General features: G+C 25.8%; 2 protein-coding genes across 6 annotated transcripts in view; one reads left to right on the top strand and one right to left on the bottom strand.

Annotated features, from left to right (window-relative positions):
• Positions 1-13,191, top strand: part of LOC135925504 (secretagogin-like) — a 40,798-nt gene extending 27,607 nt beyond the window's left edge. For 3 of the 4 annotated variants that reach the window (XM_065460869.1, XM_065460868.1, XM_065460867.1), the window contains 7 exons: positions 1,767-1,820; positions 3,212-3,289; positions 3,352-3,407; positions 3,456-3,495; positions 3,538-3,594; positions 3,642-3,710; positions 12,878-13,191. In XM_065460869.1, the coding sequence (XP_065316941.1) occupies positions 1,767-1,820; positions 3,212-3,289; positions 3,352-3,407; positions 3,456-3,495; positions 3,538-3,594; positions 3,642-3,710; positions 12,878-13,006 (483 nt within the window). In that variant the 3' untranslated portion in view covers positions 13,007-13,191. The remainder of the gene's footprint in view (positions 1-1,766; positions 1,821-3,211; positions 3,290-3,351; positions 3,408-3,455; positions 3,496-3,537; positions 3,595-3,641; positions 3,711-12,877) is intronic. The other variant, XM_065460870.1, reaches the window with a different exon arrangement.
• Positions 13,121-25,482, bottom strand: LOC135925503 (UBX domain-containing protein 6-like). Of its 2 annotated transcripts, none has more exons than XM_065460865.1 (3): positions 17,092-17,235; positions 16,867-17,036; positions 13,121-14,440 (listed from the first exon to the last, which is right to left on the bottom strand). In XM_065460865.1, the coding sequence occupies exons 1-3, from the start codon at positions 17,218-17,220 to the stop codon at positions 13,237-13,239; spliced, it is 1,503 nt and encodes a 500-aa protein (XP_065316937.1). In that variant the 5' UTR covers positions 17,221-17,235; the 3' UTR covers positions 13,121-13,236. The 2 variants fall into 2 exon arrangements, with proteins under 2 accessions (XP_065316937.1, XP_065316938.1); XM_065460866.1 differs by lacking the exons at positions 16,867-17,036; positions 17,092-17,235 and adding exons at positions 25,109-25,281; positions 25,322-25,482 and having other exon boundaries at positions 13,123-14,440.
• Positions 25,483-26,775: the final 1,293 nt, after the last annotated feature.

Below are 26,775 nucleotides of genomic sequence, written 5' to 3'. Positions count from 1 at the left end.
TTCATGTTTGGCAGGGCTTCATTTAACCTATTAGTGTAAATATAGCGCAAGGTTTCTAAAGGACTTTTTATGGTCTGCTTACACAATTAAAATTTTTATTTCAGTCAATAGATAGATCTAGTATATTAATATCGCTGTCCAACGAATCTTGATTCTTTAATTGATTACAATATTCTTTTAACTTAGTTTAAGGCATATTTACCAATGTAGATATAAAATAAATAAAAACCTAAATGGATACTTGAAAAATTTTAAGACTTTGTCCAGGTTCGATGGCTAAACAGCTTTTGAACTAGGACACCTTATCTTGTTGTTTTAAGTGTTTGGTAACATTATTATTTTCGTATATTTTTCTTTTATTTTTTAGGCTGTTTAGTCGAAGCTAAATAGCCGGTTGTTTAGTTATAAGTCGAACCAGCATGGCCTAACTGCTGAAAACGTTCTTCCAACAAAATCTTTGCTTGATCGAGTAATACATTAAAAAATCAATCATATCAATTTGTTTGTTGTCGATATTGATTATTTATCGCATTTCAGAAGTGGCGCATAATGTACCTTTTTTAAAGTGGTCTAAAAGAATTTATTATAAGGATTAATAAATTCAGCTTCACCACCTGAATCCAATTTATTTACTCTTCCCATTTTTTGAACTCTTTATAGCCTATAAATAAAAGATCAGTTTTTCTATATATATATATATCTAGTTTGTAATTTTTTAAGTGTCTAAAACTCGTATATAATATATTCTAAGTTAAACGTCTAATAGTTGATTCTAAAGTTTAATTAGATTACTCAATTTATATGAGGGCAATTTAAAGTATGCCCACCCATAAAGTTATAATATTAGATTATGACTATGGTGTAAAAAAAATTTATATTATTAATTTTTAAAAATCTATTATAATTTTAAAAAATCATAAAATTATAAATTCTTTTCGATTTTGGAATATAAGAAACTAATGCAATTTTAACAATATGGGCCTCGCACAAAATGAATCATATTTCACCAATATCTTTAATCTGGGTGTCTGCCAAATATTTGATTATTTTAATAGTTACGGTTAATATTTAATAAATTTGCATTTTTTCCCATAAAATCAAACAAGAAATAATATTTGGTAATAAAAGCGTTAAATTTCGGTGGCCCTGATGGCTTCCCCACTAGCCCATGCCAAAGGCACGAACTTGGATGAAATACTCTTAGTTTATTATTTGGCTTCTTATTGTGCGATTGAATAAAGAATTAATATTTATCAATGTTGTAGCGCAACGTCGTCATTACCATTTTTGGAAACTAAGAATAAAGTAGAGATGTTTATTTTTGTAAGTTACCCATCAATTTTCAAAATATGGAAGAATTTGAATTTAGATATAAATACAGCTATAATATAGGTCTTAATGGCACGAAATTTTATAAGCCATTCTTAAGTTGAGCTATTTAAAAATTAATTTATTTTATCATACATTTTTTAAAATTTAATTAAATATTTTTAGTCGATTTTAATTCAAATCAAAAGTGTATAATAATATATATCTTCTAGATTAATTTAAAATTTGATTATAGTTTATATAATCGATAAAAAATATAATAGTAATCAGTTAAAATTAAAAGTGAGTCAAATAAAATATAATTTATTAATAAATTATCTCCTGCTTATATTTAAAATTTCGGTTCTCTTGAAAACATCAAATCGGAGTTTTCCATGAATATTTTGGATTAAAAAGTTATTTTCACATAGAATTGTTTGAATTTATTAATAAATCAGGTATGGTCAAAATTTTCGGGGAATAAAGATTTTATTCCTTCAAATGAAGTCAAGGTAATTTTTTTATTTTTGGGTTTATAAAATATTTTGAAAATATCTTTCTAATTGTTTGTATCGACGAATCGATTTTAATTTCATGTTTAGCAATTATTCTCACATTTTTTATATTAAAAAACGAACACTTTTTCCCTATTTTACGATTTCCGTCTTCTTTTCTCTTTTTGTCTTTATTGAGATATTTAGGGTATCGAACTAGAATATGGTTAATGGCGATTTTAATTTTCCAATAGTTTATTATTTTTACTACCGCTTGCTTTTAAAAATTCATTAAATGCCTTCATCGTTGGTATACATTCTCTACATTTTTGTGATAATTTTATCATGAATAATTTACTTGTCCATAATTGGCCTTGTCAAACTTACATTAATCATTCACTACTTTCATAAGGTTTATCTTTAGGCATTCTTCTATTTTGGAATTCTACAATTTATCTTTTTTTAGACTGATTTCTATCTATCACAGTATATTTTAACCCAAGTCAATATCTAAAGGCAGCAGACTAATAAGCAAATCTTTATTAATTTCTTACCCCCTCCCCCTTCTCTTTTGCAATTTAACATTAAGGCAATACTTATTCAATGGCGTCAATCCTTATTTTAGAAAAACATAATACATAATAATTCATGATATTTAGGCACTGAATAGCCTTACGTACAAAGTGCTAGAAAAATCAAAATCCACTCAAATTCAGCTGAATTAAAATGTCGATCATACATTATTTTACGGATCAATTTATAGATCTTTATTTAATATTAATTTATATTCCTTAATAAGTCCAAATAAATCAAATCCTAATCAACAAGTGAAGGCAGGATATAAAGGCAAATTATATGACAATTATTGTTTATACAGAGTATAGAAGTTATAAAATAATAAGATACAATTTTATATATCTAAGAAGATTTTTTTAATGTGTCTAAATTTCATGGGTATTTCATTTTAAGCCTCTGATAATTTGAAGTATATTCAATGGATGGGTTCACAGCAGTTTAGAAACTTTATTTAGTGTTCTTTATAAAGATTTAATTTATATTTATAAGCACCAGGGATGCAGGCCCGGCAAAATTTTTGCCAGGTTCGGTCTAAGGTTAAAAAAAATAGATAGGTTCGTTTCAGGGAAATATTTTTGAACCCTTGGTTCCGAGTTCAGCTCGGGTTTAAGAATTTTTGAATTTATGGAAAAATTTGTATTTAAATCATAATTGAAAAAGGATTTGAGTTTATAAAAATTTTTTAATAAAATGAACTTTTCCTTAAATTATAAAATTGCAAAGCATTTATTACAAATACATTTAAGCCTGATACTTAATGAAGAAAAGATTTATAAAAGTATATAATAATAAAAGGTTTTAAATAATTATAACTTAAATATAATATAATACAGAATTTCGTAAGATATCTCCTGCAGTTGCAAAATAAAACCGTAAATGATAATAAATTGGAAGAATATGCTCAATCGCTGGTATAATTTTAAAACAAATTTTGATTTAAAAATATATATTACCTATATATTTATTGTAATAGATTATGTTATATGATAAAAATATGGATGGGGTATTAAGTTTTAAAGAAATGTCAAGGTATTTTATCTCTAATCTGATTCATTTTTTTAAGTTAATTTTTTTTAGAATTATTTCACCTGAAGAAAATTTTATGCTAAAATATAAGGTTTTTAAAATTTATTTTATAATATAATATTTTTCTTTATAGGAAGATTACTATTTAAGTAACAATGTCTTTTGCAAAATATTTGATCATTACGATAAAGTAATAAATTAGTGAATCATTAAATCTAATTTTGTTTTAATTTTTAGAACAACGATGGTATTTTAGAAGATAATGAAATTATAGCTTTCATTCGGGATATATTACAAACCATAAATGTAAATTTATATATGTTATAAATCTACATATTACATTTACAACTATAGACACCTTTTAAAAAATGAGGCGTCAAAAAGTGCGAATTTTTCTACACTCGTAATATTACAATTACAACTATAGAGATCTTTTAAAAAATGGGTGTTAAGAGGTGCGAATATTTTTAAGATATATCTGTAAAAAAATTATTACATTTTTATGTTTGCGTTTGCAAAGTGTAAAACCTAGGTATAAGAAAATCAATATTACATTCGCTGACTCCCAATCCCTAGGAAAGAAAAATATAGCTAAGGCTTTAGATTTTTTATATAAATATTGCTTTTGCGCGGTGTAAAAAATATAGGTATAAAAAATAACATTATTCATATTGCAACGTAGGGTATGAAAATCATGGGGAATGGTGTGAAATTCCGTATCAGGTCAATTCAGCGAAACTTTTGTCGCGAAACACTTTTTCGCGAAGCTTTTATCGCGAAGGTAATATCGCGAAACCAATTCCGCGAAACATTTATAGCGAAGACAATATCGCGAACTTATTATCGCGAATTTATTTCCGCGAAACCTTAACCGCGAATACTTTATAGCGAATACATTCTAGCGAAACTTTGATCGCGAACTCTTTATAGCAAATTTATTTTCGCGAAACTTTAACCGAGAATACTTTATAGCGAATACATTTTGGCGAAACTTTGATCGCGAACTCATTATCGCGAATTTATTTTCGTGAAACCTAAACCGCGAATACTTTAGAGCGAATATATTTTAGCGAAACTTTGATCGCGAACTCGTTATAGCGAAACTTTAATCGCGAACCATTTATAGCGAATTTTCTACCGCGAATGTAATTGCGGGAAATTATTATAGCGAGGGCATGACCGCGAAAATTGCGAATTCATTTTAAGTGAAATTGATATATTCAATATCAATTTACCAACCGAAGTTTCTTAAATCATAAACGCGAGTAGAATCGTTTGTTTTAATAAGCATGTAACCTCTATCTGATGTGATAGAAAATATATTAATCTTTCTGGTCTCACTCACTCATGGTTATAAGTATGGAGGGGACATTTTGGGTTAAGTTATTACCTGAATAAGTTAACCCCCCCCAACATAAAATTTTAAAGTGTGCTTTATGTCATTTAAAGTAAATAAAATACGTATTTTCCAATCTAGATAAAAAAATATACTGAAAGTTAAGAATTTTTTATTGATTTTCTCAGATTATTTTTAAAAATTATAGAAGATTTTACTGATAATTAATGCCTCCTAATTACAATTTTTAAATAATGCACATCGATATAACTTTCTGATATAAAAGTAACTAATTCATTTAAATATTTTGACCTCTCCTTTTTCTTCTATTCGCATTTTAATAAATAGAAATAACTGCAAAGTTATGATTAATCAAAAAAAAAAATTCAAAATATTCTATTGGATTACATAAATTTGTAATATTTATGAAATAAATTATGGAAATAAATCATTAGATCTTCAGTTATTTTAGTTTTTTATTTTTGCTCATTTCACAAGTCTAACTAAAACAATATAAAAATTAAAAAACGTAAAATAGTTTTCATCATTTTTTAAAATAATACCAGTTCAATTTAAATCACAGCGTTTTTATAAAAACACCGCTAAATGCTTCTACTCAATTTGTAAGCACTTTTATTCATTTTTTCTAATAAAATGGAATTAAAAAAAATCAGGATTTTTTGAAAATAAATAGAAAATGTTCCAAATCAAGAAAATAAAGATATTCTAATATCGGGAAACCAGGGCAAAGTGTTTATTTATTTACTCTTACATATTTTACCATGACAAGGGTGAGGGGGGGGGGGGGGTTTGTTAAAAACATTTTCTAAATTTTGAGAAGAGTATATAAATGAAGGATAATAAAAAATAATTATAAAAAGTGGCTATATTTTAATTATAGATTAAATAGGCGTCTTATTCAATTTTCTCATTTTGTAAATTGCAAAAATTTGTAGGCCCGGCCATACATCCCATATTCTAAGAGTGAGGTGGGATTTTTAATGACTAAAAGGATAAAAAGCGGAAAAGCGCGACAACTGCAATCCTTTTATATATAAATATTGGTGAATAATTTTTTTCAAATTATAATTTATAAATTTAAATATATTATCCATATTTATAAAGTCAAAATATATAAAAATTAGATCCAAATCTACATATCAGAAGGAATTTATTTTATTTAAAAGTTTATTATATATGAAAATAAATTTTAACTCTTCGCAATTCATATCAAAATTTTGGTTTACCATTAATTCGCCTCTAATAAATTAAATGAGACCGAAGAAGGGTTTTTTCCCCTAATCATATTCATTAAACTCATCTCTGAGCCAGCATTTGAATGTAGAATTAAAAATAAATCTTTACATATTTTTTACGCTTATATTTACATTTTTATTTAATTCTTTCAAAATATTCTACTTGATCGTATAATTCAAAATCAAAGGTTTAAGCTATTTATATCTATAATTACCATAATAGTTTGATAATTCTGATTAATTTCTTTATATGCTTCAACTTGTGTATCAGAACAGAGGAATAGACAAGATTTATATATTTTAATAATAGCGCCGTTAAATTTGGCGGCTGAATAGTTCTACGAACTAATTGTAAATTATATAAATATTTCTTGCTTTATTAGTACCAATTGAGTATTTAAACGAGTATATAGTAGCTCGTAAAAGGAAAAAACTATTAGTAACAAAATTTTGGCAAATCTATGATATAAGCGACTGAAATAATTTATTCCGAATATTTTATCGATGTTCCGTATTAATTATAATTTAATTCGTTTAATAGACCGTATAAAGAAAAAGTTTATTAGCAAAATAAGAAAAATTACAATTTGGCATTATTGATAGAATGGAAAATAGCTGGTTTGCCCTAATATTTATTAATTCTTTAGTCATTTTTTTCACACACAAAAAGGTAACCGTACTATAAGAGGAATAAAATCTATATCACCCATTAAAGCGTAAAATCAACCAAATTTATGGAAGCATTTAATCTGGAACTTAAATCAATAATTGAAATTTATTACATTGATTCTTCAATTCGAGAATCATTGAAATTAGAGAGGGGATAGTTAGTTATGAAATAATTATCATTATATGAATAAAATTGGAAAGGGATAAATGATATTTTCTTTTTTTAATTATTTATATTTGGTAGGAGGTTAAAAGTTTTGAGAGGGTTGATATCATTTATAGATATGTATACAAGCCCCTGATTATATTCTCCGCAGTCCTTTTCTTAAGTTAAAATAGGAAATGGTATAGCAAGTATTATCCTATATTAATAGATCCCTTTAGGTCATATTTTTTTATATCTAATTTACATATAGAATAAACATCCTTACAAAATAAATTTCATTATAAAAAGTTTTTTAAAAAATGATTTTTTTATTTATTGAATATGTGAAGGAAAAAGTAGAGCATTGCCATATCATATCGTCTAAACCAATAGTTTGTTTGTTAAATATATAACTGAAGTGTAAAATTTTAAAAGAATCACTGATTTGAACAAAGACTGGTTAAAAATAACCATGGAAAAAAAACATCGGACAAAAACATCCCAATATAAAAAACTGTACATGCTTTAATAAATAAAAGGAAAATGTAATCCTCGTTTAAACTTTGCCCTTTAGTGTAATACTTGAGTATTATTTTATAATAATATTTTTCTAATAATGTTGCTCATCAAAAATGATCATATTTGTAAGGGAAAACAACTATATGACTCAAGTGCTAGGAGCTAGGAATATGAATTTAAAATAATTTTATAATGCATGACGAAAGGTAGTTATTTTTGAAATATTAATCGTGGGATTGATGTGGTAGAGAAAGACTGAGTCACATATAAAAGAATTTGTAAATACTCTCATAAAATCTGTATCTTGATGAATGAATCTGTATGTAGCTAGCTAAATTTTATACCAAAGTAGACCTTCCTATATTTTTGTCACAAAAAATAATGCGAATATAAAAAATTTGAGACTATTATATAAAAACAAACAAAATTTTTTTTATTGTACATAAGAATTAAAAAAAATAAACATTCAATGTTATATTAATAGCGATTCCTTTAAGATAATCTAATCTTGATCGATTTTCAAAATCAGAAACAATTGTTACTATTCTCGCTTGTAGATTTCGATATTTTTTTCTGAGGGTGTTTCACCAGAATTATATTGAGCAATTTTTAACTCTGTCAACCCTTATTGTTTTTTTAAGCCTAGAATATAAATTATAAAGTTTATTAGTAAATCTTTATACTTTTTAAATCATTTAAAAATAATAGATATATAGATAACTTGATATAAATTTACACATGTTTGGATGGTGACTTGTTAGGAGGGAACTGAAGCATCTATGCCACCCTTCAACCGCGTTGTTGGTTTTCGCTTCCCCGTTGAGAGTTGATTGGTAACAATTCCATAGTTCAATATTAAACAAAGCAGGTAGTCTACCTCTTCCAAACATTTTACCAATGTAAGCTTTTTCAAAAGTTTCAATTAAAGGCTGAAGTAACAATTGATTATTAGAATAAAATTTGGAGTTTATTAGTAATTCAAATGTTTCAACTACATTTAAGGGTGGCACAAATGGCAAGCAAACCATCATTCTAAGTTGTATATTAAATTCCACATCTGTTTTATATTTCTGCGATATTTTTGAATGTTTCGCCAAAAGGATTGGCCAAAATGGAAATAGCAACATTTGTGTTGCGAACTGGGAAACACTTCATTGAAAGCTTTTACACTGGCCATTTCAAAATTCGTCATATTTTTTTTTGGAGTTGATATTAAGTTGTCACCTATAATAGTAAATATTCTTTTATATATTTCATGATCCTTTCTATTGGTCAATATATATATGAGAGGTAAAACATTATTATTTTTAATCCCATGAATTGTATAAATTTGCGTAAAAGATGGCGATGATTTAAATGTATCATCAGAAAACCTATGTTGGAATGAAGCTAAGAACTCCAAATTTTTCTTGTTCCAAATATGATAACACGGTCAGGAACCTAGCACACACGATAAATAAATAAGCAATTATAATAAAGTGTTTCTTATCGGGCAGCTTATCGCAATAAAAATGAAAGATTTAGTTATATTTGTTCAAAAAATTTATAAAAAATCTTACCGGACCATCATCATGAAGTATGAAATCCTCATATATCTGTTCCATTTCGATTGGATTTTCTGGATGATTGTGTATTTCTTTATTATCTTTTATCTTGCCATTTTTTTTTTGTAAGTCGTACGGGACATTTAAATATATCTTGATTAATGCATCCATAATAATTAGTATCTAAGACTACTTTATTCAGGCGGAACAAATAATTTTTAAAGGTTAAGATCTCCTTTGCTTGATAACATATTTTATAAGACTCCGAAATAAAGAAGAAAGAATGGCGAAAATATTTATAATTTATAACCAAAGGAATGGCACCGACCAGACTAGAAAATTTTTTTTTTTAAATTTCGGCAATACTTTTTTTTAAATAGTTATAATTTATCAAATATGTCATTAATTATTTGTTAATTTTTAGTGTAGCTATTTTTTTATTATATTTTAAAATTATTTACGATTCAATAAGAACCCATATCAAAATATTATATTTCAATTAATTGAAATTAATGCCGAGATTTTATATTAAAATTTTTATCACGCCTCCCCCCCCCCCTCCAAATAAACAGAAAAGAGAAAAATATATCTATAAAGGTAAAATAATAAGATTAATAAATATTTTAAATTGGGGAAATCCCTTATTTCACTTAGATGTAATTTATTTTTGAATTGCCATTCAAAATTGACATTCTAAACAGTAATGTTGTGGACTTTATTCATCTACACTGTTTAAGAATAGTGACTGCCAAAACCACGGTTGTGCATTTGACCGGTCAAATATGGTTAAAATCAAATAAATATTTTTTTATATTTGAATATCAACATTTTCTTTAATATTTTTTAATCAATTTTCTTTTTGTCTAAATCTTCAATCGATTTCTGTTTTAGTGAGATTATTGACACAAATCGACCAATTTCTTTCTGAAGAAGAAGTAGATCTAGGAATTGTTAGTAATGTCACTTCTCTTAATGGCCATGGTGGTCAAAGCTAATTCTGCTTGAGATTGAAATCTGATTGTTTCTTATAGACTGCTATCCCCATGATTTTCTATTAAACAAGCCGCTTTTATTTCTGAAATTTATGATATAACTTGAAATATTTTGATCACCACCTTATATGCCTAATTCTTTTATTATATTACATACTTCATTAAATTCACTATGATTAAAATGCTCTCCTTAATATTAGGAACTCAATAAGCATTGTGATCACATTTCATATGTATTTATATCGTTTTTTCTTTTTCAAACATATTTTTATATTCGGATCTTATAGAATATTTGACCATTTGACCAGGTCAAATATTCTCCCGTTCATTTGACCCGTCAAAATCTAGTCATTTGACTGGTAAATTGACTGACTTGCTAACCCTGGCCAAAATTGATTGATAAATTTATAAATATTAAGCCATCAGACAATAAATAGGAATGCTACTTAGATATCAATTTCGCCAGTAAATATCAAGATTTAACTAATAAACTCAATGATTAATATATTGATAAAGCTGAGTTCCTTGTGCGCGATTATTATAAAATAAGAACTTTGAAGGAAAGGATAGGATAGCGAAAAAAGTGTATTTCAATAACAAATTTCATAAACCAGCTCTAAGTTTTAATCACTATATAAATTTTTTAAGGTTAAAAGAAAATTACAAACTATGTGAATTAAAAAAATATTATTCAAATAATATAATTATAAAAAAATGATTCAAAATAAACTAGTTATTATTAGCAATTATCGCGATATTAAATTCTCTAAAGCATCTTCGCGATATATGTTTCGCGAAATAATTGTCGCTACATTGTCTTCGCGATTTGGGTTTTGCAATAATAACTTCGATATAAAATTTTCGCGATTAAAGTTTCGCGGTAGTGTATTCGCTTTAAAGGTTTCACGATAAAGGTTTCGCTATAAAATTTTCGCGGTAATGTATTCGCTTCAAATGTTTCGCGATAAAGGTTTCGCTATAAAATTTTCGCGATAAAAGTTTCGCGGTAATGTATTCGCATTAAAGGTTTCGCAATAATAAATTCGCGATATTTGTTTCGAGATATTGTATTCGCTATAAAGGTTTCGCTATAAAAAATTCGCGATATTGCATTCGTGGAATAGTATTCGCGATAAAAGTTTCACGAAAAAGTGTTTCGCGATAAAAGTTTCGCTGAAGACATGGAACCTTAAAATTCACAGAGAAAATATATCCTATACATGCCAGTTCTTCTTAAAAAGTGCTTTTTATGAATGATTTAAGTTTTAAAAATTTGCTAAAAACCCAGGGCAATGAAGCAAAGCCCTGAATTCGCTAAAGCACTACTTATGACAACAGTTAAAAAATTAAAGTTATTAAAAGATTAATATAAGTGTTAGATTTTTTGTAATTTTTATATGCTTATCATACAAAGAGGTTAGCTTGTCCCATATTAGAATGTATACGTGTATAGTTATTGAGATTCTTAAATAAGTTTTTATCTTATAAAAAAATCGTTTTTTATTGATAGTAAGAGAAAATATCTTTTGATTTTTCGTCATTTTGTTTTTATGCTTTAGCAGGCGAAAGAAAAGGTACCTTAGATTATGAACATTATATTTTATTATTCTCCATAAAAGATCTTAATTTATCGAAATAAAATGATAATAGATTTTCTAAAAGTCACTAATCTATAAAATGGTACTATACTTTAATAGGGGATCTAACACCTAAAGTGCATGACTAAAGTTGTTAAAGTAAGCGCGTTACCTTTTTAGAGATAGTTAATTATTTTTTTGAAAAATAAAGATGGAAGTAGTGAGCTATTATTTTGAGAATAGTGAATATTTACCATAAATACGAAAATTGGTTTAAAATTAAACATAAAATTTCAATTTATTTTGAAATTTAAATATATTTCGAAATATAATATTGTTTATAAACATTTTTAATTTTTCTAACGTTTATGAAGAAAAATAAATTACTTTCCTTAATGAATACTAATACCTAAAAGATTATTTAAAAAAATCTTCAGGAAATATCATCAATTCTAAATTGTCTTTAAAAAATATTTTATTTATGTAAATTTCAAAAAAATAATCCTATAAAAGAGACAAAATTAACTTATTTTTTTCAATAAACGTGAAATTCATATGTCATATGAGAACTTAAACTTTTATATATTTAAAATTCATTTTTTAAATCTAATTTAGTTTGATATGGTCTAAGATGTCTGAAATTGGGATGAAGACCGATAATATAAGCGAAATTAATTATACTGGAAGATGAGTTCAATATTAATAAAATGTTCTATAACCGTCATACAGAATAGAAAAATAAATCATATAAATCATTAAAATGGCCTTTTTAAATTGCTGAATTTCCAATTTGTTTATCATTATATTGGGTTTTAATAATATTTTAGGATATAGAATACTCTACATACATTTTGATATTTAGAAAGTATAAAAGCAAGTATTCTAATATCATTACGTCTTTTAGGTAGATTTTTAAAATTATCTCCCGTTCCTGTGATGTTGGAAAAAATAGATATGTCACTACAAACTTAGATGATGATTATATAAAAAAAAATTCGTAATATGCTTATTATGCAGAGAGGTTAAATTTTGAAAATGAATTTGTTTAACATTGTTAACTAATGACGTGTTTGGTCGGTCTCTCTCCTTGCATTATCGAATTTATTTTTTGCATAATAAATTATTTTTTTTAAAAAAAAAACTTGTTCTAGATAGGTGCCAGATGTTAATTAATCGTTAATAAAATAATGATTTTTTTAACGATTAAATGATGGCAAATTTATATAATGCAATTCGACCAATTTCCTTTGTTTGAAAATAAATAAAAACTACTGGAAACATATCTATAACTGCTTTAAAAAACGACTTGTTTGGAAATGGTCTAAAAAAACTTAGCGTTTTCGGACAAATAGAGCATATAATTTAATCTCTTCTCTTTATATTGTAATTTTTTTTACAACTGTTTTAAAAAAAATCCATTTATTTTACAATAAAGATTGATTCTACCGAAAAGGCTGAAGAGATGGAAAAATTTAGAAGAATTATGTTAAAATTATGTGACCAAAACAAAGATGGCTTATTTCAACGTGAGGAACTTGCTCTATGGCTTGGTGTCCATATTTGATTTAAATTCCTACACTCCTCTATAAACATTCTCACGATTTGAATATATATTAATATATGGAAATTTAAAATCATTATTTATAAGTGTTTTTTTTTACTAATTAATAAATAAATTAAAAAATTACAGACATAAAAAACGATTTCGTGTTAATAAATTGCAATAATAAATATATATATATAATTAATTTTATGTGTATATAATAACATCAATCAAATAAATAAATTTAACAATCATAAAATTTGCAAACGTTTTAATATATTAGGAACCAAGTATCGATGAAATTCATCAACTGTCTGGTCAAAGGAAGAGTCGAGTGGTTGAAATATTAAGGATGCGGTAGGTATTAAATTCAGATTTTTAAGAGTATCATCTTTTGGATTCGGGTTCTTTAATTTTGTTGCGGGTATATTATGTGGATTATTGGTATTGGATACGAATGGGTAAAGTTTAAGTCCCCAACTAGTTAGCAATAAGAAGCCCCCATCAGAATTTTTACCAGTTTTGTTCTTATTATTTGTCAAGTATTGGGATATAAAGTCGATTACTTTCGATATTTTCTCTTCGACCTCAAAAGTACCCTGTAAAATTAGGTTGTTGGGAAACTTTATGCGTATAAACGTGTAACATTGGTCACAAAGTTCGTGATCTAGTTTTGTATTAAAATCCTTGTCTGGTAATTCAGCTAATTTCATGGCCCGCGTTCGCAAAAGCAAATCTTTATCAACCCTATTTTTCATGTCCTTGTAAATCATTTTCACATCTTCAAGTTTGTGTTTGTAAAATTGGTTAGGGGGCTCGAATTTAGGGGATTCTGATATAAAATAGTATAATCTTTCATTCCTATACAACTCCCATTCCATTTTTTTCGTATTTTCTAAAATACTTAAAGCGACCTTAATTTTATCTTCAAGATTTTGCCCTTCCTCGAGGTTAAATAGGTAATATAATTCTTCTTCGGTGTTTTGGTCATCATTTTTTTGCGTTTTGAGTAAACGTAGCTGTAAATTTATATCGTCGAGTTGATAAAAATTGGCTGGCATTAGGTGAGATTCAAAGCCGAACGCTATTAAAAATTCCTTCGCCCCTTCAACCGGGGTAACTTTATCATTGAATATTTTGTTATTGCAACGTATAGCCCTATATCTCGGATTATTATAATCTCTCCCAATATTCTCGATGTATTTGGTCAAAACGTCTATGCATTGTTGACTCGTAGTAGGGTTGTTTAAAGTTTTTATTATGATTGTCGAAAAATACAAAGGGTGCAGAGAAAATTCAGATAATAAAAATTGGCGTAATTTCTCGAGCATTTGTTCAAACGGAAATGGCGGAATGTCGATATGATTGCAAGTAAAATAAATATTTTTATCGTTAACATTAACACTATGTCCATGTGTAGTCGAATCTTTGTCACTTCTCTTCAACGAATTATATCTTTAATAGTATAATAGTTTATTGAATTTAATAAATAGATAATTTTAATAAAAAAATACGTCATTGATTTTTAGTGCAATTTTCAATAATATTTAAGAAAAATGGGCAAAAGGTTTATTTATATTTTTAGGAGAAAGAATATATTGGTAGTAATTAGGGTTGCGTATATTAAATATCGGATTGGAGCCGATATTTGCAAAAAAACAGATCCGAGTAGATATTTTATTGTTATGGGTTATTTTATGATTGATGGAAAAACTATAGGCGGCGGCTTTCACTTTAATGTTATAGGCGGCGCGCCGATCTTCATGCCACCGTTTATATCGGCGGCAGTCTGGCATCGAGGGGAATTTTTCATTACCTTAAAAAACTATCTTCGATTTTTCTTCCTTAATATAAATTTAATCATTTCATTGAAATAACTATTTTTAAAATAAAGTTTATTTTTATAATACCAATATGATAAATTAAATTCATAAAATTATAGTTATCATGTATAAGAATTATTCCATTAAATTGTAAGGACAGAGTGAGGATCTTCTTAAGTTTAAGGTTAGCCCAGCTACAAATAAACGCTCACTGGGAGTGTTTGTAGCTGAAATACATAATATTTTTTGGCTAAAACGGAAAGTTTAGGCAACTTCAATCTTCTCTTCTTTTAAAAGGATAAAAACTGATGAAGATAAAGGAGTAAATAATAAATAGCTTACTTGTTCCAAATCATTCATGATATCGTTTTGCGGAGGACAATTAGTTAATTCCAAAGGAAGACATGGTTGTTTATATAGGCAAGACAGACATACAAGACACGCTGCATTTAATTCGGTTATTAGCCGTTCTCTTATCAGGACCCGAATACCAAACATCCTGGAGCCTGCTAATTTATCATTAGATAATGGCTTAAGACCAGATGGCTTAACTTTTGTGCCTTGGTCTTTAGGTAAATCCTTAATTTGGTGCTTCACATATGTCTCTTCATTTCCAACAAGTTTAAATTCTGACCCGGTTGATATAGCCGGAAAAAAACAATTAAATATTCAAAATTAACAAATTTTATTTTTTTACCAATCGTTATCTCTTCCCTTGGACATATGTCATGCGGAACTTTAAAATTTTTAAAAAATATAGGCGAAAGAATTTTATTTTTTAAAACAAAATATACATTATTCATGTTTTTTGGGAACTTGCAGTCCTACCTCTGTTTTCATAGAATGAGTTTTTTATTTTTTTATATTTTTAAAAAATGCATTAAAAATAAATTTTAAATTATATCAATCATATTCTGTCTATGTATATAATATATAAAATTTAATGATTTTTATTTAGAACAATCTAAATATTAACTGGTTAATTAGTTATATTATATAAAATAAAAATAATTAATATTAAAATCAAATGTCGTTTTATATGGGAACTTGAAGATTTTGAAACTGGTATAATATTTTTTGGGCACATTTTACATTTGGTAATTATTGAATTAGTTCCTTCAATATAGGAGTAACTGAAAATATTTATATATTTTGGTCATGGTCAGTGTTGTTAAACGCTACTTTTAAAAGTAGCGCGCTATCAGCTACTTTTTACGTAACTTTATTTCCACAAATAAAATATTGGTATAAAAACATGACTATAATTTGTTACATATATATATATATAATTTAATTACTATTGCACTTTAATAATAATAACATTTCGGTACTGTCATCCCCAAGTCTAGAGCGACGATCAGAGAGTATAAGCTTTGCCATACTAAATAATCGTTCAGCACTAGCACTTGAGAGCAACGAAGTATTAAATTTAATAAACACACTTTCTATATGAAAAAAATCATCAAAAATATTTAAATGAGTATTTTTAGATTTAAAAAAAGCATCTAGAGGTTCAATAATATTATTATTATTTATTTCAAAAAAATCGTCTATGGAAGGCCGCGGTTTCAATCTTGCTATAGTATTAGTATCGTGGTTAGGCATGACATTTTTTAACGTTACCATCAGCCTATCAAGTTGCCCTTTAGATTCAGTCAAATTAATGTATGGCCAATTAAACTTGAAACTAGTATGAATGATAGCAGCTATTACTTATCATCATCATACAGATCTGGAAATCTAATTTATATAAAGCGATTGTATTTATTATAAAAAAAAGAAGAATACCTTTTTAATTTTCAAAATTTAAATTTATCTGAGATTTAGATTCATTTATAAAAAAATATTTAAATAGCATATGGTAAATAAAGATTTTAAAAATATAATTATTATACACAAGGTAATTAATAATATATTAATTTTGAATTTTATATTAATACTATATATTAATATTATAAATTGTGTTGTAAATTAAGCCAATTTAAATTATGGCTAATCAAGCAATAAATCATTCATTTTATATAATTGTATAATAGAAAATAAAAATAAAGTTTTGACCTTTTCTCAATGCCTTTTAGCATAGACTCTACCAGTGGTTGGCAAAATTTTAGATTATTGATTCTTTTGAGCTTGGTAATTAATATACTCAGTGTGGGAACATAATATCCCATGCTCATATTATCTTGCCCTTCCAAGATTTTAAGTGAGGCAGCAACATATTGCATAACCTAAGAAATTAAAATGGTTAAATATAATATAAAATTATTTATTAAATAAAAATACTTCAGTATATTCTTTAATAAAAGTATGCTCCTCCACATTAAAATACTGTATTCCTATTTGATTCAATATATAATTGATTTTTATTTTTTTCTCATCTAGAAACAATGCTAAAAGTTTCATAGCATTCATTATAAACACTATTCCATCTTGTAGTGTTTGGTGTATAATAAATAACGTCCATTTTTTTGAAAATATCAGACATCTTAGATGACTTATTTTGTTTATTCCAAATAGCTTGGCATTTAGAAAATGTAGATCCTGATACTCTTTTAAAATCCTCATTTAATAAAGCTTCTTCAGCATCCACTGTCGCAACTAAACTTAGGTTGTGGCAGGAACAACGATGGTGGCTAGACATAGAAGAGTTTATTGAAGATCCTATAATATTATAAATTTTATTTTATATTGCTGAAAAATTAAATATAAAATAATTTAAAACCAAGGATGTCGTGAACATCAATTATCTCACACTCCATTATTTCATCATCCTCTCCTTTTAATTGTTCTCCATTTTCAATATTATTGTCATTAATTTTACAAGCATTGTTTTTATCTTCACCAAATATTCTATATTTATATCATATTATAAAAAAATTATAATAAATTTAAAACCTGAAAGCCTTCAGTAAATTAGTTTCAATATTATTGTCATTAATTTTACAAGCATTGTTATTATCTTCACCAAATATTCTATATTTATATCATATTATAAAAAAATTATAATAAATTTAAAACCTGAAAGCCTTCAGTAAATTAGATCCATTACCTGTAATCATATTATAAACCTTGTACTGAATTTTGTAAGACATATGGATTTCTGAAATAATATTTGCTAGAATGTCATAAACCTGACAGCCAATTATTCTTTTTAGAGCTAATGCTGCAGATTTTCGTTTTGGATGTAATAGCTGCCAGTGTTGTTAAAATAGCATGCTACTTTTATCAGTAGCGGTAGCTTTAGCAGGCTACTTTTTTTAGAAAATAGCGATAGCAGTAGCTCGCTACTTTCAATTTTACAAAATACATCTAAAAATTATTATAATATATTTTTTATTAAATCTAAAATTATAATCCTTTTATTTAATTTAATTTTGAAATTTAAATTGATATTTAAAAATATACATTATAAATCTAGTTATTAAAAATGTGTGAGATTGTTGAAGATATCGAAATTTCTATGGAAAATGAGAAAAATATAGATTATCCTTTCCCAAAATTCAAAAAATACTTTAATCTTGAAGAAAAAATTACTACTGGATATCGGTAATGCAAGATATGTCGCAAAATTTTATCCTCAAATCATACAAGCAGCTTTAATTTGAAAAAACATTTAAAGGTAATATATTAAACAAATTTAATATCAATGTGTAGGCTAATCCTTAATTTTTAAAATAATTTAAATCAAAGACTAATCATTTTTTTTATATATTCATAAATTTTATCTAAATTATTTAAAACATTTTAAAATAGTTATTTTAATCATTTTTATGTACTTATCTCCTACATAATTTTTATTTTAAGTATTAGTGTTATATTTTTAAACTATTCACACCTCAAATTATAAAGAGATCGAAAAATATCTCAAAAGTTTTGGGGTAATGGAAGAAGATACATCCACTTCCAAATCAAATTTAATTCAAACAAAATTAAGCGATTTGGATTCATCAACACCAGGGGTATCTCAAAAATTGGCTGACAAAGTAATCATGAAATTTATAATAGATACTGTTCAACCATTATCCTTGGTGGATAATGGTTCTTTTATAAAGATGATAAACACTTTTTCTCCACGTACCAAAATATTTTGCCGGCAGACATTGATGGCTAGAATTTTGGATAGCTTTAAAGAAATGAAAGAATCTTTAATATTAAATCTATCAGATGTCTCCTACATTTGTACAACAGGAGATTGCTGGACACAATAGAAGGTAAAAATATTTATTTTCTGATTTATAATATGATATTCATATTTTTAGAGCTATTTAGGAGTGACCGCACATTGGATTGATCCTAAAAATCTAAAACGAAATCTGCAGCATTAGCTCTAAAAAAAATAATTGGCTGTCAGAATTATGACATTCTAGCAGATATTATTTCAGAAATCCATATGTCTTACAAAATTCAGAACAAGGTTTGTAAGATGATTACAGATAATGGGTCTAATTTCCTGAAGGCTATCAGGTTTTAAATTTATTATATTTTTTTTATATGATATAAATATAGAATATTTGGTGAAGATAATAACAATACTTGTAATATTCATGACAATAATATTGAAGTTGGAGAACAATTAAAGGAAGAGGATGATGAAATAATGGAGTTTGAGATAATTGATGTTCATGACATCCTTGGTTTTAAATTATTTTTAGCAATATAAAACAAAATTTATAATATTATAGGATCTTCAATAAACTCTCCTATGTTACCTAGCCACCATCTTTGTTCCTGCCACAACCTAAATTTAGTTGCTACAGTGGATGCTGAAGAAGCTTTGTCAAATGAAGATTTTAAAAAAGTATCTAGATCTACATTTTCTAAATGCCAAGCTCTTTGGAATAAACAAAATAAGTCATCTAAGATGTCTGATATTTTCAAAAAAAATGGACGTTATTTATTATACACCAAACACTACAAGATGGAAGAGTGTTTATAATGAATGCTATGAAACTTTTAACATTGTTTCTAGATGAGAAAAAAATGGAAATCAATTATATATTGGATCAAATAGGAATACTGTATTTTAATGTGGAGGAGCATACTTTTATTAAAGAATATACTGAAGTATTTTTATTTAATAAATAATTTTATATTATATTTAACCATTTTAATTTCTTAGGTTATGCAATATGTTGCTGCCTCACTTAAAATCTTGGAAGGGCAAGATAATATGAGCATGGGATATTATGTTCCCACACTGAGTATATTAATTACCAAGCTCAAAAGAATCAATAATCTAAAATTTTGCCAACCACTGGTAGAGTCTATGCTAAAAGGCATTGAGAAAAGGTCAAAACTTTATTTTTATTTTCTATTATACAATTATATAAAATGAATGATTTATTGCTTGATTAGCCATAATTTAAATTGGCTTAATTTACAACACAATTTATAATATTAATATATAGTATTAATATAAAATTCAAAAGTAATATATTATTAATTACTTTGTGTATAATAATTATATTTTTAAAATCTTTATTTACCATATGCTATTTAAATATTTTTTTATAAATGAATCTAAATCTCAGATAAATTTAAATTTTGAAAATTAAAAAGGTATTCTTCTTTTTTTTATAATAAATACAATCGCTTTATATAAATTAGATTTCCAGATCTGTATGATGATGATAAAGTAATAGCTGCTATCGTTCATACTAGTTTCAAGTTTAATTGGCCATACATTAATTTGACTGAATCTAAAGGGCAACTTGATAGGCTGATGGTAACGTTAAAAAATGTTATGCCTAACCACGATACTAATACTATAGCAAGATCGAAACCGCCGCCTTCCATAGACGATTTTTTTGAAATAAAAAAAAAATAATATTATTGAACCTCTCGATGCATTTTTTAATTCTAAAAATATTAATTTAAATAATTTTGATGATTTTTTTATATAAAAAGTGTGTTTATTAAATTTAATATTGCGTTGCCCTCAAGTGCTAGTGCTGAACGATTATTTAGTATGGCAAAGCTTATACTTTCTGATCGACGCTCTAGACTTAGGAATGACAGTACCGAAATGTTATTATTATTAAAGTGCAATAATAATTAAATTACATATATATATATGTAACAAATTATAGTCATGCTTTTATACCAATATTTTATTTGTGGAAATAAAGTTATTAAAAAATATTTTCAAAAAAATTAAAATAGCGTAAAAAGTAGATAGCGCGCTACTCATTTGAAAACGGTAGCGGTAGCGATAGCGCGCTACTTTTAAAAGTAGCGTTTAACAACACTGATAGCTGCTATCGTCCTAGTTTCAAGTTAAATTGGCCATACATTAATTTGACTGAATCTAAAGGGCAACTTGATAGGCTGATGGTAACGTTAAAAAATGCCATGCCTAACCACGATACTAATACTATAGCAAGATCGAAACTGCGGCATTCCATAGACGATTTTTTGGAAATAAATAATAATATTATTGAACCTCTAGATGCTTTTTTAATTCTAAAAATACTAATTTAAATATTTTTGATGATTTTTTTCATATAAAAAGTGTGTTTATTAAATTTAATACTGCGTCGCCCTCAAGTGCTAGTGCTGAACGATTATTTAGTATGGCAAAGCTTATACTTTTTGATCGTCGCTCTAGACTTGGGGATGACAGTACCAAAATGTTATTATTATTAAAGTGCAATAATAATTAAATTATATATATATATAACAAATTATAGTCATGTTTTTATACCAATATTTTTTTGTGGAAATAAAGTTACGTAAATTATTTTTAAAAAAATCAAAATAGCAAAAAAAAAGTAACTAATAGCGCGCTACTCATTTGAAAACGATAGCGGGCGCTACTTTTAAAAGTAGCGTTTAACAACACTGAAAAAAATATAATAAATTTAAAGCCTGACAACCTTCAGGAAATTAGACCCATTATCTGTAATCATCTTATTAAACCTTGTTCTGAATTGACATATGGATTTCTGAAATAATATTTGCTAGAATGTCATAAGCCTGACAGCCAATTATTCTTTTTAAAGCTAATGTTGCAGATTTTCGTTTTAGATTTTTTGGATCAATCCAATATGCGATCACTCCTAAATAAGCTCTAAAAATATGAATATCATATTATAAATCAGAAAATAAACATTTTTACCTTCTATTGTGCGTCCAGCAATCTGCTGTTGTACAGATGTAGGAGACATCTGATAGATTTAATATTAAAGATTCTTTCATTTCTTTAATAAATCCAAAATTCTTGCCATCAATGTCTGCCGGCAAAATATCTTGGTACGTGGAGAAAAAGTGTTTGTCATCTTTATAAAGTTGAACAGTATCTATTATAAAGTTCATTATGGCTTTGTCAGCAAATTTTTGAGATACACCTGGTGTTGATGAATCCAAATTGCTTAATTTTCTTAGAATTAAATTTGATTTGGAAGTGGATGTATCTTCTTCCATTACTCCAAAACATTTTAGATATTTTTCAATCTCTTTTGAGGTGTGAACAGTCTAAAATTATAACAGTAATACTTAGAATAAAAATTATGTAGGAGATAAGTACCTAAAAATGATTGAAATAGCTATTTTAATTTTAAATAATTAGATAAAATTTATGAATATATAAAAAAAAATGATTGGCCTTTGATTTAAATTTATTTTAAAAATTAAGGATTAGCTAGCCTACACATTGATATTAAATATGTTTAATATATTACCTTTAAATGTTTTTTAAAATTAAAGCTTCTTGTATGATTTGAGAATAAAATTTGCGACACATCTTGCATCGAAATCGATATCCAGTAGTAATTTTTTCTTCAAGATTAAAGTATTTTTTAAATTTTGAGAAAAGATAATCTATATTTTTCTCATTTTTCAAAGAAATTTCGCTATCTTCAACAATCTCACACATTTATAATAACTAGATTTATAATGCCAACTAGATTTATAATGTATATTTTTAAATATAAATTTCAAAATTAAATTAAATAAAATGATTATAATTTTAGATTTAATAAAAAAATAGAATTTTTAGATGTTCGCTACTAAATTAGTAGCGAGCTACCGCTATCGCTATTTTCTAAAAAATGTAGCCCGCTAAAGCTACCGCTACTGAAAAAAGTAGCGCCCTATTTTAACAACACTGGTCATTGTAATGTTAATTCATCTGATTTTGAATTTTCAGAATCAGATGTAATGATAAAATAATATCCATGCTTATGCTTATCTATTAAATAAAAATATAAACAATAATATTAAAATTAATAAACGATAATAATGGCTTGTTAAAAAATTGAAATGTGAAAAAGGAAAAAGAGCTGATTAAAATATTAAATTTTTTCTTAAAAAATTCGGATTAATATAATAATAAATTTATCAAAAAAATAAAAACAAAAAGTGTTTTAAAATTGAGCGAACGTTAAATTCGAACGCGTTCGTCAAAAAAAAGGAACGTGTTCACTTTCAAAGTTCGTCCGTTCATCATTTTTTTCAAAAAAAACGCACTTCGTTTTTGAACGCGTTCGTTTACACTATTTTAGTGCGTTCCTTTTTTTAACTACTTTAAAAAAATATAATGAATGTAACTATAAACATGAAGATTTAAATATCATATCATTTAATTATAATTTATTATTTTATTTTTAAATTGAAATTTATATTTTCAATTTGTAATTTATATTTCAATTTGTATTATAGACCTAACTCATCTAGTGAAAATTATTTAAAATGGAAATCGATGTAAGTGAGTCACACAATGATAATATTAATGAAGTGGAAGATAACCTAGAAGAAAGCTTGATAACATTAATACAAATTTTCCATTTCCAAAATTTGCAAAATATTTTCAAATTAATGTAAAAACAAAAGGTGGTTACAAATTTATTTAACATATTGAAAAAATATATTCTCAAATAAATTTAGTAGCGATGACTTCAAAAAACACCTAAAGGTAATTGTCGTTTTTAAATTCTAATAACATTTTTATTTTGCAAGAATGTTCATGCCAACAGTTTTAAAGAGATAGAAAATATCTTAATAATTTAGGTAAAGACCAATTCAATCAAACTAAATTGATTAATAATATTGCCGCATGCTAATATTTTTCAGAAACTGGCTAAGTCATTTATAATTAATACAGTTCAGAATTCATCATTTACCATGATGATTAAAACTCTATCCCCTGGTACAACAATTTCAGAAGGTATAAGTTTTGCCTTACTAAATAATATTTCACACTAGCACTTGAGAACAAGTCAGTTATCAAAAATACTATTATAATATTTTTAGGGGATTTTCTATTATATTAGTATTCTTTATTTCAAAAAATTTATCAGTGAAAGTCTTTTTTGTAGTTCTAACTAGGGCATCGGCTATCTTAATTATTAGTGTCTGGCAATATGCATTATTATCAGAGTTGTTACAAAAAGTGCACTACCACTATTTGTCAAAAAAGTACCATGCTAATAATACATAAAAATCAACATTTATAAATATTTAAATATAGTTAGTTATTAATTATAAAAAAATTTATATAAAAAGACTAAAATTAATGTTATAAAAATAACTATGGTAATATTTACCTTGTTACATTTTAATATTAAAATCCTTTCTATACTATCATCCCTATAAATATTTTTAAATTATTTTTAAGAACATTTCAAAACATTCTGGGAATGTTCCTAAGATCACCGTTTCCTTCAAAATTCATAAATTTCCCACCCATTCCCAGAACATGTGCCTTTTCATTTTCTGTTTATAATCACTAAGATAAGTAAAGGTAGTATGAATTAAAATTTAAAGTATTGGCTGTGACTAATAAGATGGGTATTAGCCAAATTATAAGTATCTATGCATCTCTCATAAATGTTATAATGTTTTAAAATAAGATATTAGAAAATGCTTAATTTGACTATACTTTATCTACAATATAACCAAATCAATTTAAGTTGTAATAATTTAATGATCAAAAGAATAAAAGGCTCTATTCATAATATCGAAAAATACTATTTTAATTAATAAAAAATTCCGTAAATATTCATTTATCATTGGCAGAAATTATTTGAATCATTATAAGAATCTTAACAAAAAATTTTGTTTTAAAAATATAAATTTTTTATTCAAAAATATAAAATTATATAAACAGTCTTATTTTAATAACACCTTAAGGTGTCTTAACATAAAATCTTGTTATAAAATTAAATTTTTTATTTGGCAAAATATAATATATATTCTTAAATTTAATATTGTCTTTCAATAAAATTATGTTTTAAAAAAATAAAATAGCAAACTAAAATAACTTATAATAATATTATATTAACAGTTATTAAAAAATTAAAACCCTTGAATAATAGGATCAATGTCAGGCCCACTGTTTGATAAAATTTTGATATTATTATTATCATTTAATGTTTTTCCTGTGCCTGCATTAGCAAACTTTATATTTCGCTTTTTTTCATTAATAAAGTTTTTAACCTTTTTCATAATTTTAATCTTGATGCCTATGATGATTATCTAATATTATCATTAAATACATATAAATTTTCATATTTACTATTTGATTCAAATAAAATATGTTTGATCGCTATGTTATATCGATTCCATACAATATATAGGATACAAATATTAGCAATAGTTATAAATAACATAAAATATATAAATTTTTCTTTGATATTTTCATTTAAATATTTTGATAAATCTAACATAAATATCACATCCAACCAAATTTTAAACGGCAGCTGTCAAATGTTATGTTAATTTAACAAATCGTATAGAAATGCGTATAATAGCAGGTAGGTAATTTGTGAGTTCTAATGATGATTTTTCTCAACCTCTTCTTTGAAAATAGTAAATAAATGAATGTTAGCGTAATTAATTACACATCTAAGATAAATTTTAGCAGTGATAAAACTTCCATAGAAACAAGTAATATATACAGGGCCGTAATTTTTGGCCCCCAGAATTTTCTGCCCCCCCCCCAAATTTCAAAATTTTTTTAGAATTGATTATTTTTATATTTTTAAAATATATTTTGAATATTTATTCAAAAATTATGTCTAGTTTGTAAATTTCTTTTTATCCTGTTTTATTTTTATTTTATCCAATATTAAATCATCATCCATTCATTTATTTTCATGTGTGTTTGTGGATAACATTATATAAGTATCACATTATTATTATTATAATATATAACGAATTATTTTATTTTAGAGCGGTTATTTTAAAATTATGAAGAAACATCAATCAGACATTAATTCTTATTTTAAGTTAAACAAATAACTACTAGTAATACTACATCAGAAATTTCTGAAACTGATTCTGCTCATAGTTAATATAAATTTCTATTATTATTTTTTGTGAAGAATTATTTGACCATGACTTATATGATATATGAGCAAAAACTAATATCAATAGGGTTGGGCAATACCTATATATTATTATTTTATATATATAAGATAAGAGATAGAGAAATTTATTTTATTATTTATATTATCATTTTAGTATAGTAATTATTACAATAAATATATTCACTCATATTTCAAGATATGAATGAAGTTGAAGCTAATAATCTAGATCATGATCCTCACTATTCTCAGGTAAAGGTAGATGGTAAATAGTTTAAAACTTAACCCAGATTTTTCTATATATATATTTTGGGCAATATCAATAGGAGTATGTGATTATGGTGATTCATTATTACATTTTGATTTTAATACAAATATTGAAAATAAAGAAAAGGCTCATTCATCTAGCAGCTCAGTCTTTCATTGTCAAGAGGCAACTAGTAATTGATTTATAAATATAAAAATATTATTTTTTAAAAAAAATATAATATTTAATCTTTTATTTTACTTGATAATGTTCATCAGGGTTGGGCTTACACTATAGCAAATACTTGTTAAATACAAGATAGAGATTTTTGTATGTGTTCATTTTCCATGCCCTTCCCTTCGCCCACCCTGATGACCATTATTATTTCCTCCTTACAATTTATAAATTATAATATTT

This window comes from Gordionus sp. m RMFG-2023, chromosome 2 (assembly GCF_954871325.1).
Source record: "Gordionus sp. m RMFG-2023 chromosome 2, tfGorSpeb1-WG-v2, whole genome shotgun sequence".
NCBI lineage: Eukaryota > Metazoa > Nematomorpha > Gordioida > Chordodea > Parachordodidae > Gordionus > Gordionus sp. m RMFG-2023.
This window is presented reverse-complemented; position numbering and strand designations above follow the sequence as displayed.

What these genes read in the sequence shown, in the direction of transcription:
- LOC135925503 (XM_065460865.1), bottom strand. Translation starts at nt 17,220, where the DNA reads ATGAATGCTATGAAACTTTTAGCATTGTTTCTAGATGAGAAAAAAATA. An exon ending in TTATTAAAGAATATACTGAA is followed by an intron (nt 17,037 to 17,091) that starts GTATTTTTATTT and finishes TTAATTTCTTAG; the next exon opens with GTTATGCAATATGTTGCTGC. An exon ending in CTAAAAGGCATTGAGAAAAG is followed by an intron (nt 14,441 to 16,866) that starts GTCAAAACTTTA and finishes ATACTATTAAAG; the next exon opens with ATATAATTCGTTGAAGAGAA.